Source organism: Felis catus, chromosome E3 (assembly GCF_018350175.1).
Source record: "Felis catus isolate Fca126 chromosome E3, F.catus_Fca126_mat1.0, whole genome shotgun sequence".
NCBI classification, from domain to species: domain Eukaryota; kingdom Metazoa; phylum Chordata; class Mammalia; order Carnivora; family Felidae; genus Felis; species Felis catus.
The window spans coordinates 16250760-16264986 of record NC_058383.1 but is presented as its reverse complement, the minus strand read 5'-3'; the positions used below and the strand labels follow the sequence as shown (position 1 = coordinate 16264986).

General features: G+C 39.5%; 1 protein-coding gene across 1 annotated transcript in view; it reads left to right on the top strand.

Annotated features, from left to right (window-relative positions):
• Positions 1 to 13289, top strand: part of NIPSNAP2 (nipsnap homolog 2) — a 40026-nt gene extending 26737 nt beyond the window's left edge. The window contains exons 8-10 of the mRNA XM_023246264.2: positions 6188 to 6282; positions 10492 to 10575; positions 12158 to 13289. Coding sequence (XP_023102032.1) covers positions 6188 to 6282; positions 10492 to 10575; positions 12158 to 12222 — 244 coding nt within the window. The 3' untranslated portion in view covers positions 12223 to 13289. The remainder of the gene's footprint in view (positions 1 to 6187; positions 6283 to 10491; positions 10576 to 12157) is intronic.
• The last annotated feature ends 938 nt before the right edge of the window (positions 13290 to 14227 follow it).

Sequence of the window (14227 nt, the reverse complement as noted above, 5' to 3'; positions counted from 1 at the left end):
TCCATGAACTGCAAGATCATGACCTGAGCCAAAGGTGGACGCTTAACCAACTGAGCCACCCAGGCACGCCTCTGCAGTAGAATCTTATATGGTGGTTAAAGTAAAACAGATCTGCATATGGATAAGCATTGAAAACACCAAGTTCAAGAGAAAGAGCTAGTTAAAGAATGTGTACAACGTGATGTCTTTTTAGGTAAAGTTGTTTTCATGTCTATTTATTTTTGAGAGAGAGCGCAAATGGGGGAGGGGCAGAGAGAGGGAGACACAGAATCTAAAGCAGGCTCCAGGCTCTGAGTTGTCAGCACAGAGCTGGACGCAGGGCTTGAATTCACAAACCGTGAGATCATGACCGGAGCCAAAGTGGGAGGCTTAACCAACTGAGCCACCCAGGTGCCCTTAGGTAAATTTTTAAATGATGTAACAAAAGAGTCCTATAAACAAGTTGTATATAACAATTATATGAAAAGATAGAACTGTTGTTCATGGATACATACATATGAAGTAGAAATACAAAACCATAGACAGGAAGACATGTCTTCAAAAGAGGTAACTGCTTCCAGAATGTAACTCATGGGGGAGGGTGGGTGGGGGTGGGGAGGAGAATGCAAAGGGAGCTTCACCTGTTTCTGTGGTGTTCAGTCTGAAACAAATACGAGAAAATGTAAAGTATTGATATTTTAAAAATCTAGGTGGCCAGAGTGTTTTAAATCATAATTTAAAAGACAGTTTAAAAATCATCTTAATCCATGTTCAGAAGTCATTTGAAAATATTGAATACCAGTTTTATTTTATTAGAGATACTAATTTCTTTAAAGAAAAAAAAGTTTATTTATTTTTGAGAGCGACAGATCATGAGCAGGAGAAGGGCAGAGAGAGAGGGAGACACAGAATCTAAAGCAGGCTCCAGGCTCCGAGCTGTCAGCACAGAGCCTGACGCGGGGCTCGATCTCAGAAACCATGAGGCCATGACCTCAGCTGAAGTTGGACGCTTAACTGACTGAGCCACCCAGGCGCCCCTAGAGACACTAATTTCTAATAAGAAACACTTTAAAAATTAGGAATAGAGAATATTTTATTTAAATCAGGTTGGCAACCTTTTCTGTAAAGGAACAAATAATAAATATTTTAGGCTTTGGTGTGCCTGGGTGGTTCAGTCAGTTAAGCGTCTGATGTCAGCTCAGGTCATGATATCATGGTTCACCGGTTTGAACCCTGCATCATGCTCTCTGCTGACAGCTTGGAGCCTAGAGCCTGCTTCATAGATTCTGTGTCTTCTGTGTCTCTGTCTCTGTCTCTCTCTCTCTCTCTCTCTCTCTCTCTCCCCCCCTCCCCCACTCGTGCTCTGTCTCTCTCTGTCTGGCTCTCTCAAAAATAAAACTAAAACATAAAACATTAAAAAAAATATATTTTAGGCTGTGTGGACTGTTCTGGGTCCATAACGATTATTTAACTCTGCTATTTTAGTGTGCAAGCAGCCGTGAGCTATTTGTAAATGGGTGAGCATGGCTGTGTTCCAACAAAACTTTATTTATGGTTGCTGAAATTTGAATGTCATGGTTTTCATGTATCATGAAATATTCTTTTGATTAGATTTTCAAGCATTTAAAAATGTAGAAATCATTCTTAGGTCCTGGGCCATCAAAACAAGCAACAGAGCAGGGGATTTAGTCTGAGGGTCTGCTGTGCTAGCCTTGATTTAAACGAAAGCACTATCCATTTCCTTCCATGTGTTCTTTTTATTTTCCGTTTTGAACTTTCTTGCTTTGAACTACATAATTTCTAAGATCTAGATCCAAAAAATGGCTCTGTGATTCTTTTTTTTTTTTAAGAGTTTCTTTTTAAGTAATCTCTGTACCCAACATGGGGCTTGACCCCACATCCCAGACATCAAGAGTTGCACACTTCACCAACTGAGCCAGCCAGGTGCCCCCATGATTCATATTTCTAATAAATCTTTTCTTCTTGGGTCATCAAAGGCTACATAATGCAACTTAGAATTTTTTTTAATTTGAAAACTAAGAAATACATATTTAATTGTATAGTGTTATACAGTTAGTACCTATAGGCACCATTTTATTAAGGGACCTTTTTTAGGGAGGGGCCTTATAAATGTAATAATTTAGTTGCCCACAGAATAGGATCATTCATTATTTCTATTTTTGCATGTTACTAATTAAGACTTGCCCACCATGGGGGTGCCTGGGTGGCTCAGTCAGTTGAGCATCCAACTCTTATTATCAGCTCAGGTCATGATCTCCTGGTTTGTGGATTTGAACCCCACAACTGTCAGTTCAGCTGACAGTGTGGAGCCTGCTTAGGATTCTGTGTCTTACCCCACACACACACCCCCTCCTTCACTCATGCACTCTGCTGTCTAAATAAATAAATAAATAAATAAATAAACTTAAAAAAAAAAAAGATTTGTCCACCGTGGCCTTCACAAGGAAGTACTGAGATTTATTCTTCAGTTACTTAAAAAATTATTTATAAATACAGCTCAGCATTCAATTTATATTTTGGCATATAGGTAACTATTTAAGATGGTGATCTCCTCTTCAGTACATGCTTCTGATTATTACGAGGCTAAGGCAAGTACGTTTTCTTTGCCTACTGTAACTGAATTAGAAAAATTCATAATGAAATTAATAATCCTGAATATTTATCACTATCAATGAAAGACAGTTTTTCCCCACCTCTAAGTTAGAATGCACATTAAAGTGATCTGCTTAATTTCAATAATTTACCAATCAGATTTGTAATTTTTGTGAAGCTATCAATCACTTAATTCTAGATATAAAGGTTAAAGAATTTAATATCATTTAGGGGTAGCCCATGGGAGCAATAGCAAGAGATCCCTCCTTCACCACAAAAGCGCCTAAAAGCTTGGGTCACCCTCAGAGTTGAGCTTATGGGTATGAGAGCTGAGATGTACAAATTGATCTTAAGGAGGCTGGCTTTATCACTCCCACTGCGGTTGTCCTTGCTCTGATCCTATACCCCGCTGCTTCCTTGATGTTCTAATTCAGTTGCTATGAAGTTTTCCTCCAGGACAAAAATGTACTGGTCAAGCCAACTCAGATAGATATCTTGTCCCCCAAGAGTACTGTCTCACGGTAGATGTTAGTAGATTGATATCCTTGTTCATATGCCCCCAACTCTTCTAAATTAACTAAATTAACTATAATGAATCTATCTTCCCAAGTCCTGTCAATTCTGACACCCTGATGACAGACTTTAGGCCAAAACGTGTTGATGTAAATTTACTGGGTAGTCTGTGGTGGGAGGTCTCCAGCTGTGCTTTTCTGGGTGACCTCCCTGTATCATTCAAGCCACTTTTTTCATTTTTAACTTTGATTCTAGAAAACTGCTTTTGGGAAACATACATTTTCTAAAAATAGTTTTAGGATTTCAGATGCATCACTAAATATCAAGTAGTTGGTACAAATATGAAAGAAGGTGTTTAAGAAACTGACACATTTGCAGTAGGAAATTTTAAAAGGAAAGTTTAAGACAAGTGCAAATTTTTAGTCAATTTAATCACAATTTCTTTTTTGTGTGTTTTTGATTTTCTTTTATTTTCACAATGTTTTATAATATCCCATATACAAGACCTATAAACTTTTCATTTCTAGCCTTTCAACATTTTTTATTATACCATTAAAAGTATCATTTATAAAATCTCCATTTTTTTAAATTAGGATATAGAGATGAATTAGAATTTGTACCTTGACTCTATAAGGCAACTGATGAATTCACTTATTTTGTTTTGTTTTTCTTTTTTTGTCTTTTCAAATCTCCTTTTATTTTATTTTTTATTGTTTTAAATTGACATCCAAATTAGCTAGCATATAGTGCAACAATGATTTCAGGAGTAGATTCCTTAGTGCCCCTTACCCATTTAGCCCCTCCCCCCTCCGACAACCCCTCCAGTAACCCTCAGTTTGTTCTCCATATTTATGAGTCACTTCTGTTTTGTTCCCCTCCCTGTTTTTATATTATTTTTGTTTCCTTTCCCTTATGTTCATCTGTTTTGTCTCTTAAAGTCCTCATATGAGTGAAGTCATACAATTTTTGTCTTTCTCTGACTAATTTCACTTAGCATAATACCCTCCAGTTCCATCCACATAGTTGCAAATGGCAAGATTTCATTCTTTTTGATTGCTGAATAATACTCCATTGTATATACATATACCACATCTTCTTTATCCATTCATCTATCGATGGACATGTGGGCCCTTTCCATACTTTGGCTATTGTTGATAGTGCTACTATAAACATGGGGGTGCATGTGTCCCTTCGAAACAGCACACCTGTATCCCGTGGATAAATGCCTAGTAGTGCAATTGCTGGGTTGTAGGGTAGTTCTATTTTTAGTTTTTTGAGGAACCTCCATACTGTTTTTCAGAGTGGCTGCACCAGCTTGCATTCCCACCAGCAATGCAAAAGAGATCCTCTTTCTCCACATCCTTGCCAACATCTGTTGTTGCCTGAGTTGTTAATGTTAGCCATTCTGACAGGTGTGAGGTGGTGTCTCATTGTGGTTTTGATTTGTGTTTCCCTGATGATGAGTGATGTGGAGCATTTTTTCATGTGTTGGTTGGGCATCTGGATGTCTTCTCTGGAGAAGTGTCTATTCCTGTCTTTTGCCCATTTCTTCACTGGATTATTTGTTTTTTAGTTGTTGAGTTTGATAAGTTCTTTATAGATTGGATACTAACCCTCTATCTGATATGTCATTTGCAAATATCTTCTCCCATTCTGTCAGTTGCCTTTTAGTTTTGCTGATTGTTTCCTTCGCTGTACAGAAACTTTTTATTTTGATGAGGTCCCAGTAGTTCATTTTTGCTTTTGTTTACCTTGCCTCCGGAGATGTGTTGAGTAAGAAGTTGCTACAGCCAAGGTCAAAGAGGTTTTTGCCTGCTTTCTCCTTGAGGATTTTGATGGCTTCCTGTCTTACATTTAGGTCTTTCATCCATTTTGAGTTTATTTTTGTGTATGGTGTAAGAAAGTGGTCCAGGTTCATTTTTATGCATGTCGCTGTCCAGTTTTCCCAGCACCACTTGCTGAAGAGACTGTCTTTACTCCATTGGATACTCTTTCCTGCTTTGTCAAAGATTAGTTGGCCATACGTTTGTGGGTCCATTTCTGGGTTCTGTATTCTGTTCCATTGACCTGAGTGTCTGTTCTTGTGCCAGTACCATACTGTCTTGATGATTACAGCTTTGTAGTATAGCTTGAAGTCTAGGATTGTGATGCCTCCAGCTTTGGTTTTCTTTTTCAAGATAATCAGAATTTCATGTTATACACAGACATATACACACACACACACACACACACACACACACACACACACACACACACACATATTCTCCCACACATAGGAATGCCATTTGGTACTCATTTTCCTGATGGTTCATTCTGGTAAGGGGGAAAAAAAAACAAGAGGCAGAATCTTTTTCTTTCATTTTTTATTGAGATATAATTGACCCACATGTTAAATTAGTTTCAGGTGTATAGCACAGTGATTGGGCAAGTGTAGCTACCTTCTGTCACCATACAACACTATTATAATACCACGAGGCAGTTCCAGTTTTGATAGTGATGGTATATCAGCAGGAAGCTCCACATTCATGTTTTTCCATGTGCTGTCCAAGAGGTTGAAGAATCTCCCTTCGAGTTTAGAGAGCTCATGTGTCTCCCAGAAATCATGGTCTGCAGCTGCTTTGGGGGTGTGCTCCCTTCTCCTCTGTCTTAAACCCCACTCTCCAGTGGTGGCCCCTGTCTCCCTTAGATAGAGTAACTCTTGGCATCTTGAGTGTTCTAATATCCAGGTTTTCCTCACTTTCCCTCAGCAGGTTCTTGGAGAAGCAATTCTGTTTAAGTTGACAGGTCCTATCCTCTGCCAATTTTCTTGACTTTATGTCAAGAATCAGGAGTGCAACCATGTACTCTGAAACATTGATTTTGTTTAGTCATTACTGTCCATTTCCCCTAAAAATGACTCTTCTAGTTACAGAAAAGTACATTTACATCTTATATAGGTTCTGTATATTAAAATAACATTCGATTGCATTTGGTAGTTAAAAAACAGTCTTCATATTGAACAACTTGCTCTGAGGATAGAAAAAATCTGATTCTTTTTAATGTACCTGATTCAGTATCTGAACATTGTCATTGTCCCTTACAGGGCTCGTGCAATTCGCTTCAGACAGGATGGTAATGAAGCAGTTGGAGGATTCTTCTCTCAGATTGGGCAGCTATATATGGTGCATCATCTTTGGGGTATGTACTTTTTCCTTCATTTTTGTGTTACTGGGATTTCAGGGTTCATTACCAAATAAGTTAAACTAGGCAATAAAGCACATCTCAAGTCAGTAACTTTAAACACCATAGCAAATCCAAACATCATAGATGGAAAGTAAATGCTGGGCTATCTACAAGGAAAGAGGTCAACAGTGATGAACTATCTACAAGGAAAGAGGTCAGCAGTGAAAGGCCCGTAGATTTGTGGCACATTAGCAGCTGACGTGGGAGTGGGAATAGTGGTGAAAGGAACAGGCAGCCGTGGGAGAGGGAAGATGGTAAAACTGTTGTCCCTTTCTAGACACTTCCCATGACTCCTCAGAGACAATCCTGCATTTTACCAGAGAGACACCTCCCCACACACTCATTCGCTGCCTACCTTGTGTCTGATTACATTGTCCAGAGGCCCTTCTCTGTGTACTTTTCCAACCCTGCCCACTTTTGTTTGGCACCATTTTAGTATCTCTCAGGGCCTGACTCAGGTGTGCCCCCTCGCCCCCCCCAATGAGTGTCACTCTCCTCTTGAACCCCCAGAGCCCAGTATCATGTAGGTCGTCACATTGTGGCTATTTGTGTCTGTCTCCCTGCTAAGAACAGGAATTAGGTCTAAGTAATAGCTTGGTACATTCTGGGCACGTCTGTATGTTTATTAAAGTTTTTGTGGGTTTTTTTCAAATGTTTGTTTATTTTGAGAGAGAGAGAGAGAGAGAGAGAGAGAGAGAGAGAGAGAGAGAATACCAGTAGAGAAAAGGCAGAGAGAGGGGAACAGAACCTGAAGCCGGCTCTGCACTGATGGCAGTAAGCCCAACGTGGGGCCCGAACCCACGAACTGTGAGATCATGACCTGGGCCAAGGTCCATTGCTCAACCGACTGAACCACCAAGGCACCCCTATTTATTAAAGTTTAAAAAATGAAAAGTGGAAATCATTTCCAGACCATATTAATAAACTGAGATGTTGTTTGACTGCTCAGTCCCACCACGTGCTGCACCCTGAGAGCCTGCTGTGTTAGCGTGGCAGGCTTACAAAGATAAGTGACAGGGCTAATGAAGGATTAAGACAACATAAGGGATATGCCATGAGGCAGTGTGTGATCAGTAACATAGTTATATTCGGGGCACTCCCAGCGCTGAAAGGGATATAAACTTACATGTAGTTGAGGAAAATCAGTAAAAGGTGAATATGAGCTAGACTTTTGGATCTAAATAGGTTGCAGGTAAAGTCAAGCAGGAAGGGCTAGAACAGTGATGGAGATATGAGAATTTTTATAAACAGTGGTCAGAAAACTACAAATAGTGCAGACTGGCTAAATGTTAAGAGACCTGCTGAGGACCTAAGTCTGAAGTAGATAACTTGAGGCAAGAAAAGTAGTTTTTACACCATCAGGGTCTGGGGAAGAGACCCCCATCCTCACCTCCACCAATCACTGCTTCATCCAGTTGCTGATCTCAGCTGCACACACTGGGCCTCCCTGGTGTGTAAGCAACTGAAAACCCTGCACCAAATGATAGATGCTCCCACGAGTATCAGGTGCAACGTTGTCCTAGGGACCTTGGTTCTCTAGCTAACTGGGATTTGACTTCATAAATATCAGAGTTGTCAAATATAATAGATTTGGGAACAAATCTTCAAAACATATGTCCCTGCCTTTAGAGATTATGCTAAACATAATTTAACCTTTATGGGTTGAAGGTAGGGGTGAAGTTGTTTTGTTTTGTTTTGTTTTTTAAATAATTATGTGGTCTGTCTGGAGGATATAAACTGAAAAGTCAGACCTCTTCCCTCACCTTCCCCTCAGGCTTGGCTCCTGCGCACCTTCCCAGACACCCTCGGTATGTGAGCACAGGAACTTGATGGTCAGGGTTGCCATGTGCTTTGACTCTCAGGCAGAGGGCAAGCCGTGTCCCCACTCCACTCATGTCAGGGTTTCCAGTGTGTCTGGATAGGGACTCACGGGTGACAGAGCAGACAGGCACTGGCGGGTGTAAGTGGCAGAGCTCTGACAGAAGCTGTGGGGAGCATAGACCCTCAACTCTGTCCCATGGGGAGGACTTAAGGCTTCACAACAGCAGTTGACAAGGAGTTCACCAAGATGCTCCTCCATGCAGAGACGCAGAAGCCAGGAACAGTGTGGTGCTCTGGCATTGGAGAGCGGCCAGATTGCAGCATGTGTCTTTTCTTAGGCAGTACTCTTCTCTACCTTCCTTTGTTGTCCCCAGTCAATGTCCCAAATGTCCACTACCCTATTATATAGGAAAAAGTATCGAGATATGCAGAGATGAATTCTCAGTAGCCTGCCCCAAAAACTTACCCTCACTTTTCCACATTTTTTAGAGAACCATGTTTATCAGGCACCTCCAGCGTGTTATTTTCTGCATCATTCTCTTTAATCCTCACCACTACAAACCACAATGAGGTACCTGTGCCTCACAAATGATAAATCAATCACCTAGAATCGTCAGTAACTGAACCAGGCTCAGACTTGGGCACTTCAGGCTTTTTCAAAGCAGGTCATTCTACAACACAGCACCTCTTCCTTTTACCCTCGCACTTGATGCCATTCCTTCCTCACCTTCCTTCAGGCCCTGCCCCTTCCATCTGTTCCACCACCCCCATCTGTGGGCTCCCTCTCCCCAGTAATATGAACATGCCCAAGTGCTTCCTGCCTTTAAAAAGCCTCAAACCCAAGTGTCCACTGATGGATAAACAGATAAACAAAATGTGGTATGTATATATAATACAACATTGTTTCCATAAAAAGGAACGAAATGCCAATACATGCTTCAACATAGATGAGCCTTGAAAACATTAGATTCCGCTTACATGAGGTGCCTAGCATAGGCAAATTCACAGAGACAGAATGCAGGGTAGAGGCTCCTAGGGGCTGCCTGGAGGGGAAAATGGGAAGTTAGTGTTCAGTGGATACAGAGTTTTAATTTGGGATGGTGAAAAAGTTTCAGAGATGGATAATAAAGTGGGATGATTGTGAATTACTTAATGCCACCTAATTGTACATTTTAAAATGGTTAAAAGTTAATTTTGCTATGCATATTTTACCAAATTAAAAAAAATTTAAGTAAGAAAATTAAAAAACTGAAATTAAAAAAAAGAACACAGCCCTTTCCAACCTGTTCCCTGCAAGGGGGAGTCACCACACAGTGCACTGGCCATGCACCTGCCCTCAGTTGGATGCTGCTGCTTATCATATGAATGCTAAATTGTTTTGCTCTGGGTGGTAAGAGGTAAAAGATTTCTTTCCCTTCTGTTTTTCAGCCTCTTCACAATTTTAGGTACTAAATTTATACTCTATTACTAGTTGAGGGAAATTTTATCTTTAGGTGATTAAGTTGCTATACCTACAAGGGTAGGTCTTCTCATAAGGAGAAAGAAGCCCTGTGAAGAATAGGGTGTGTGTCCCAGAATAGAGAAACTAGAAGCCCTGATTCTTGTCCTTTTAATCTTGTCTGACCCTGTCAAGAGGCATTTCCCTGGTGAGTAGTTGGAAGGATCTTGCCAGGCTGGGATTTGGCAACCAAGGCACCCAGATGAGATACCTGAATTGTGCCATGTGACACCAAGGACTGTGATACCTTTGACCATGCTCTTCTCTCCACCTGGCATGCCTTTGTCTTCTGTTACTATCTGTCAGTGACATTCTTTTCAACCTCTGAGCCCGACCCACCTGGTCAAATCACACCTTCCAGACACCTCTCTCCAGTCTCCTCCCTGTTCCTGTGGGCTCTGTTCTCGAGTATTCCACAGCGCTCAACAGTTGACCTTGTCTTTACTTGTCTTTTTGTTCTCCACTGCATTGAACACAGTCTCTCACCCAGATAATTGTAGTGCTTTGGAAATGTTGAACAAAACTGAATATTGCTTAATTATAGTCTGACAGTTTCTGGTTATGAGTTTAACATTATTGAAGAGCCTCTGTTTGAAAGGTAGGTCTTGAATCCACTAGACTGTAAAATTTAAAGATCTGTTTATTTGCTTCTCTCACAAGGCCTAACATAATTTTTCTCAGAATAGCCAACTCACAATTATCCCAGCTTAGTACTAAATGCCCTCAGTAGTTGCTTTGAGAAAACCAGCTGAGCAGCTGAATCAGTACTTGTTGGACATAGCTAGTGGAATGCAGGACAGTGTGTTTGGGTTAAGTCTTGTTTCTTCCGTGTGGTTATTTTTCAGCTTACAAGGATCTTCAGACCAGGGAAGATATACGGAATGCAGCATGGCATAAACATGGCTGGGAAGAATTGGTGTATTATACAGGTAACATTTTCAAGACATAAAACTTGTCATTCTTCTCATCTTACTGTTTTATGTTCTTTCACCCTAAAGCTAATATGTTACTTTTTAATTAATTAATTTATTTTTGAGTAATCTCTGCACCCAACGTGGACCTCGAACTCACGACTCTGAGCTCAAGTGTCGCATGCTCTTCTGACTGAGCCAGTTAGGTGCCCCTTGTACTTTTTTTTTTAAATAGTATGTTGCTCTAGGATGGTGAATCATAAGTTTGGGGGGATGAAGATTAGTCAGATTTTTCTTTAATAGTTGCATGACTTCTTTTCAATAAGGAATTTTCATTCTTTCAAGTATGTTTGTGGGGAGCCTGGCTGGCTCAGTCAGTGGAGCATGCAACTCTTGATCTCAGAGTTGTAAGTTCGAGCCGCACATTGGGTGCAAAAAAAAAAAAAAAATCTTAAAAAAACAAAAAAAACTATGTACGTTGTCTGGTACAGTTTCAGACCCTTGCATGATGTAAACTTCACATCATTACCTTTTTTTTTTGTATTTTTCTATATTTTCTGAATATTTATTATACAATTTTTTCCTAAGCTTTCCCTTTCTCATCAAAATTATCTGTTCCCAAAAACATTATAATTTAATACAGCAATTAAAAATTTTGAAAATTGACATTTTGACTTTCTGTATGTACATGTCTGTGCATGCGCATGCATACCTGCATGCATGTATGCTATGAAATCCTGGTTGTTTGATTTTTGTAAGAACAGTTGGGCTGAATACAACCCAGAAATACTGACACAGGTAATAAGTACCAATCATGTTGCATTTCAGGTACATTTAAGCTCATATACTACTAACAAAAATCAAAGAGTAGTTTGTTCTAGAAAATAAGTATTATCTTGTCTTTTAGTTCAAAACACCATATAATTGCATGTGACTTTGTTGCCTGTTCTTACAGTTTCATTAGTTTCCAGAGGCCTATTTTATTCAACAGTGACAGTTTTTGAAGTACCGTGTATCTTTTCCTTTACAGAGTATAGTCAAATGCAGTATTATTTGATTTTATACAACTTTATTTAAAATTTTTCAATGTTTATATATTTTTGAGAGATACAGAGAGACAGAGTGTGAGTAGGGAAGGGCAGAGAGAGAGGGAGACAAGCAGGCTCCAGGATCTGAGCTGTCAGCACAGAGCCTGATGCAGGGCTCGAACCCACACAGGGTGAGATCGTGACCTGAGCCAAAGTCGGACGCCCAACCGACTGAGCCACCCAGGCGCCCCTATATAACTTTATTTTAGTTCAGAGTTCTCAACCTTTTGATAAAGCACCATTTTTCTTAAAACATGGACTTTCCTAATTCCCTACAAATGAAACACATCTCCAGACAGAATCTGCTTTAATCTAATAACATCTCATAGGATGTTAATTGATCTACCATTAGCTTGTACATTTCTGCCCCTGAGATCAGTCCTATATTTCCCTCTATTCTGATTTTAAGCAACATGTCCTCTGAACGTTCTCAGCAACATATTCGTTAATGTATATGTACCATAATCTGTTTAGAAAAGAACAAGCACGGTAATCTTGATCCTTGTTTTCAGTCCCACTTATTCAGGAAATGGAATCCAGAATCATGATCCCACTGAAGACCTCACCCCTCCAGTAAAGCTGCAGATTTTAGATGTGCCTACATAAATTTATGTGACAAGTATTTGTCATAAACTAATTTTAATTGTATATCAAGTGAAAAAGAAACACTGAAGTGTAAACTGCTGTATATAGCTTATGAGAGACCTCTTTTCTTTAAAATTTACATAATCACAAGAAAGGAAACTATTACAGTTTGATTGTTAACAGTCCTCAAATATACCTTATACCAACCACCAGCCACCCCTCCCCACCCTCTGGGAAAAGAGGTCCCAAATTAAAATTTGAATCCTCTCCAAATAGGAATCTAACCATGAAAAAAAAAGTTAGCAATTTCTTTATAAAAAGCAAATCTGTTTTATAATTACAGATTTTTAGGCAAATTTCTTGTATCAGGAAGAAATATAAATTTTGTCATGTTACTCTAGCAGTTATTTCTGAGTCTCAGACCAGGAACAAATTCTGAGTGTACCTGATACCTGAAAGTGTTTTAATTCTCTCTCCTGTTTAATTGGTCAGCATAGTAAATGACGTGTCATTACTAAGCTGGTAGTGGTTGCTAAGGTACATTTAATCAGTAACTCAGTCTTTACCTAGTATATTGTGATGGCTTTATATGAGGGGAAATAATGTGTCATATGTGATTCTGAAATGAATGCCTTGAATAGCACTAATTTTTATTTGTATATTTTTCTATAACAAATTGAGTAGCATTAAGAAAAGAGGTTTTATTTTGTAAACAATCATTTGTGACCTCAGACATTCTGTAGTTAATATTTTAGTAAGCTCACAGCAGATACTTCCAAGATTATGTATGAGGGGTGGTGCATGTTGAGATTTAAATTGGAATAAAGCTGCCTACTTTGTCTAGCTCTGATTTAGTTTTTTAATACAGTGTGCCAATTTTGTGACTGTAATCATGTGCAAGTCCTGTTGAAGTGAAAAATTAGGTCTGACCCCCAAATTAAAGAATTTATGTGTAAAATAAAGTGTGAATAATTCTCATATCAAATGTCAAACTTTTACATGTGAATGGTTTTCTCCAAGAACATATAAAAGTCAATAAAACATCTTGATTTTCACATATGACATGTTTGCAGTCTTTTTTTTTATGAACTTGTGCTAAGAATGACCCTGTACCTCTTGAAAAATAGCTTGTCCCTGTGAAGTGGGCATATGTGAGTCTCTACAGCAAAATATTAAATAAGCTCACCAGCTTCTAACTAGCCATTGAACAAGGTGTTTTGGGAAACAGGCTTTGTGTACCAGTGCATGGAGTTTGGGGGGTTGGGGCAGCGGTCAGAAGAACAGGCCCTTTCAAGTCCATGCACTGCTCCTTGATGAGGTACTTCCCTCTTTGGTGTTCTGTTTCCTTAACCTATAAAACGGGGAGGTGGAACCCAATGACATTTAACATCCCTTCAGCTCTGAATTTTGTAACTGGCTCTTCTTAATGCCACAGAAAGCAGTAGGAGAGAGAGGGCATAATGAGCTCTGGCATAGAAACCTGCATTTTCGGGGCCCCTGAGTGACTCAGTTGGTTGAGCATCTGACTCTTGACTTTGGCTCAGGTCATGATCTCATGGTTCAGGGGATTGAGCCCCAGGTCGGGCTCTGTGCTGACAGTGTGGAGCCTGCTTGGGATTCTCTCTCTCCGTTTCTCTCTTTGCCCCAACCCCCACTTTTCTCAAAAAAAAAACTAAACTAAACTAAAAACATGCATTTTAACAATTCTACTGATTAGATGCTCAGAGCATGTTTGTAGGATGTGAGTGAAAGAACTGTTTATATGAAACTGCTTTCTAAACTGTATAAAGAAAAATGGTAGAATTAGTAATACTAGTAAAGATGATCTAGCTATTCAGAACTGGAAAAAAATTGCTGGGAACAGACTTTTCACTAACAAATTGTGTGGACTTAAAGTGAACCATGCAGAAGTCAGGAATTTTCTATCATTCACTGGGCTTATTAGGGTTCTCCAGAGAAACAGAACAAATAGGATATCTAGATACCCACATATACAA